Genomic DNA, 4496 nt, shown 5'->3' with positions numbered 1-4496 from the left:
CTGACGTGGCGGCCGCGCGCGGGGCCTGTGCTGACATGGCGGCCGTGCACAGGGTCTGCGCTGACATGGCGGCCGCGCGCGGGGTTTGCGCTGACATGGCGGCCGCTGGCAGCAGTGCCCCCGGCAGAGCGCAGTGAGGGACCCCCCTGCATGTGCCGGCGCGACCCGCCACACGACCTTCCTCACCTCTGTCTTCATCACATCTCCCGAGCCGGTGTCACTGCGGCCCCTCACCCTGAAGGGAGGGCGACGCGTGCATGAATCTGTCACGAGCGACATGACTGCTTCCGTAAGGGAAACAAATTATCCGCGGAGGAAAACGCATGCGGGATAAGCTGCTTTGACACAAGGGATTTACTCTGTCCCACTCAAACACGTTCACCCATTTGCATTTTAGAAATTGTGGCCTTTAAAATGTTATCGCCGCGCTGCAGGAATCTTTCACCTCGGCTGACAGCGAGACTTCGCTCACATTAAAGGAGCGGCTTATTGGTTTTATTGTGCTAGGCTAAACTCAACGCTTAACTCATTAATTCATCTCCACTACTCATATTAAAGACAACCTGCTCCTCTGAATGAGGCACACTCCTCCGCTCCCCCGCAGGCATTTACACAGTCTCTTCTTTACCCAAAGACCGTCAGTCAGAGTAGCACAGATCTAGAAGACGGAGAGATTTYTTTTTTTTCCAGCATTGCCTGAATTTTCATTAATTTCTTCACAGTTAAAAGAGCCTCCATTTGGCACGAGCTCTGAAAGTCAATTACTACAAGTACACAAAAGATTGCTGTGTTGATAAAGATATCTTAGGCACGCGTCCACATTTCAGTACGCCTTAAAGCAAACTCTTGTTTATTGAAACAAGCTACACAATTAATTTGCCAAGAAACACGACTCCACACAGCTGGTTTTAACCTTACTAAATGTTAGCTACAAGCTAGTTCAGAATAATTCTGAATTCTTCAGAAGACAGACACATGCACACAGGCGGGCTGCAGTACTTCCTGCAGTACTAACCCCAGTGGGGAGGTTGGTGCTTTTGGTCTCCCTGCAGACCTGTGCAAGCCTATTGCTCTGCTCAGGAGAGAACAGTCACAATTTTATCTTTTACCGAGAGCAGAAGGGAAACAGTCATTACTGTGAGTATAGAACAAAATGCTGGAGACATGCAAAAAAAAAATATGACCTTTTCCTTATAGGACAGCATCCAAACACGTAGACAAAGATCTTGGAAATATAGAAGAAAATAAAAAACTCGAAGAAAACAATCATAAATCTGAGGCTTAAGAGACAGAAGGTGTCAGCCGTCATTCCAGGTGGGTGTCGGTACTGCGGTGTCTAACAGCTCTGTGCCAGCCATTCTGTGTCTGAAAGAAGCTGAACCTGCTTCCCCTGGGAACGGGGGCTCTGCCCTGCAGAAGGCTGTGGCAGGGAAACACCAGACTTGGTATATTACACCCTTGGTAGCCTGCCCGTGTGTGTAAGGACTACACTTAGGTGTTGTTCAGACATGCTTAATGTACGGCTTCAAATACTGACAGGAGCCCCCCCCATCCACCCTTACTGAAAACAGTAGTTTTCTAAGTCTTTGGCCAGCTTTATTCCTCATCCCTGCAAGGGGCACGGAACTTTGCTTAGAACAAAAACACTCTTTTATTCTAGATTTCAGATGAGTTGTTAAGCTATCCTTACCAGTTTTATCCCGGAAAGAGACCTTGTGCATTAAGTTAGCAACAATGCAGCAGGCATGAAAGTCTCCCCAACGGGGACCCGTTTGACTTGAGGTGGACAAGGAGATCCAGAGGCTCCCAGGGGGACACGGGGGCACCACGAAGCACCCTCARCACCACCCAGTGTCTGCAGAGCTGTCCGGACACGGCCGCTGCCTCCTGCCCTGGGTGCCTCGCTCCGTGCAGCTTTAAATTACTGCTTATTTTTATAGTGAGTTTTACAGAACTCACTGGGTGGATGGGTGACTTGCTCTGTGAAGAGATGTGGCATTGCGGTCTGGGAAAAACAAATGCAGTTGTTTTTCCTAGTTTGAGAGAGGAAATCAGGCCCTGCTAATGATGTGAAGTGGTACATATGGGAACTTGGAAAAATTGCAATGCACAAAGCCAGCGTTTCCACTTCGGTTCTATAGGAAATTTCTCCACTATCTTTAATAGGGGCTGCTTCGTATCTTTCCCCCCGCCCCAGAYGTCTTACCTTCTACAACATTGCAATATTGAGATGATTAGCGAGAGGTGAAATTAGCTGGGGGGTATTTATTGAACGCAGCAGTTCAAATAATATCCTCAGCATTCAGCATGGTCTTTTCTTAAAATTTTTTGATTTTTAATACCAGTAATTCTACATAAATGAAAGTTATCCATAAATGCATTACTTACCAGATGGACTTCCTTTTTCTCAGTAACAACTCTGCAATTCCAATTCACCAGTAATTCCCACCGGCTTTTCTCATCCTGTAAGAGAGTGTTCTCGTTAAATAGCAGAGGAAAATACTATCACCGTGACTGTTTATTTAGGGGATGGATACCTAGCAGTTACATCAGTCAGCATTTTTAAAGCTACAGGTGATTAACTGGTTTTATCTTTTATGTTTCCAGAGAATACGTATAGACCAATTGAAGCATGAACGTGGATTGTATTTAAACCTATACAAAGAAGTGACAGCTATTCATGGTTCAAGTATTAAACAGACCATACTATCGAGTTTTCCAAGGATTTTAGACACAATTATCTCAAGTTTAAAAAAAAAAAAAAACTAATTTTGGCAACAGCCATGATAATAGGTCACCATGTTGTGTTCTGTTTGAAATATTTTTTTGTAAATGTCTGCACTGAAGATTTCTTTTTGTTTGCCTTTATGTAAATTTTTTACGTAGCTATTTTTATACACTGTAAGGCTTTGTTCTGGGAGTTGCTGTTAATCTGATGTATAGTGTAACGTTTTTATTTCAATTGTTTTTATGACACCCTTTGAGCAGGTACATGTCTAATTCTGATTGTTATCAGTGAAGCCTCTGCTTTGTAGCAAGCACCTAAAGCGTAAGATTGTCTTTAAGGAAAATATCAAGCTCTTTTCTTGTTCTTTCAAATCTCAGTAAAGAGAAAGGATGACAGCTGTGACAAAAATAAATCGGTAACCAAAGTGAAAATTAAAAAATTCCAAGCAAAGCTTAACTGCCAGAAAGGGAATGAAGAGTTTCTGCAGAGAAGGCTGGGTCTTGAACAAGGAATGTAACAAAGCCCTSCCAGCCTCCCAAAGGATGGTGGCTAATAATCCTTTTCTTCTAGAGGAAGACACACCTTTTATTGATGTGGTATCGGTTCTCTTTTGTGTTAGAATTAGGATAAGAAACTGGAATTCTGGATTGGTTTTGATTCCTTTGTTATCTGCTGCCTTAAAGTACTGTACCTTCTCTTCCTTTCAAAAGATATCAGTCAGAATTGGAGACCTTCCAAAAAAAAAGAAAGTCATATCAAAGCTGCATTTTTTTCCACAGAAATAGAATATATATATTTTTTGTGTGTTTTTGTTAACTACGCTACAGATATCGAATGCACCTTGAGATAATTTTAGTGTTTTTAACTGGTACCTAATTTATCAAACAGTACATATAATTGTARCTATGAAATGTCTATGTATCTTTAGTTACATTCAAGTTTGTAACTTTATAAACATGTTTTATGCTTGAGGAAATTTTTAGAAGGGTATTGATAAGAAAACATTATAGGGTAAATGGCCAATAGAAAAAAAAATGGACTTGGGAGGGAGAAAGTTTCATGTTACACAGCAGGTTAGTTCCAGGACGCAAATAACCGGCAGTTTCGATGGAGACAAAGAGGAGAGTAAGCAGAACATCAGGTTTCCATTTACAGATATCCAGGGAAAAAGTAAGTTTTTATAGACTGGTAGACAGAAATAAATAAATAAATAAATAAATAAATGACAAAGATGGACGTTAGGAAATGTATTTTGCCACTTTTGCATTATTTAGGGGGAAGAAAACACTGTTACTTGTAAATTTGTAAAATGTTAAATGTCTGGGCAGTAGTGACTGATGTCTTAATAAAAGCTTCCTGTAGTGCATTGGCATGGATTAAATACATAAGATGTCCTATAAACTCTACGCTGTATAAAATATTAGAGGGGAAATCCTGTTACATTGCCTCTAAACTTTGATTTGTTACTGTTTTATTTGGCAAAAAAAATATAATCTTGGTCAACATTTAAACCAAAGTMAAATGGGGGAAAAGAACCAAAGTAATTTGTTTTGCATGGCTAAGCCATCATGTTATCTCTGTAAATATTGTGATTTTTTTTTTTTTAGAATTTTGTTAAAAAAATTCTAAAATTTTTAAACACCTCTTTTCCAAAATAAAACGTGAACACACAAAAAAGTTACTTTATATACAAATATATCTTTCTTTTTTTTTTTGTGCGAGAACACTGCCAAGTGATACACATTTAAAAAAAAAAACGCAGTGGGAA

At 40.7% G+C, this 4496-nt stretch overlaps 1 protein-coding gene across 1 annotated transcript in view; it reads left to right on the top strand.

Moving 5' to 3' along the window:
• Window positions 1-4277, top strand: part of ALCAM (activated leukocyte cell adhesion molecule) — a 109885-nt gene extending 105608 nt beyond the window's left edge. The window contains exons 15-16 of the mRNA XM_026041768.1: window positions 1198-1314; window positions 2608-4277. Coding sequence (XP_025897553.1) covers window positions 1198-1285 — 88 coding nt within the window. The 3' untranslated portion in view covers window positions 1286-1314; window positions 2608-4277. The remainder of the gene's footprint in view (window positions 1-1197; window positions 1315-2607) is intronic.
• The last annotated feature ends 219 nt before the right edge of the window (window positions 4278-4496 follow it).

This window comes from Nothoprocta perdicaria, unplaced genomic scaffold, assembly GCF_003342845.1.
Source record: "Nothoprocta perdicaria isolate Ctin4 unplaced genomic scaffold, notPer1 scaffold_102, whole genome shotgun sequence".
Taxonomy (NCBI): Eukaryota; Metazoa; Chordata; class Aves; order Tinamiformes; family Tinamidae; genus Nothoprocta; species Nothoprocta perdicaria.
This window is presented reverse-complemented; position numbering and strand designations above follow the sequence as displayed.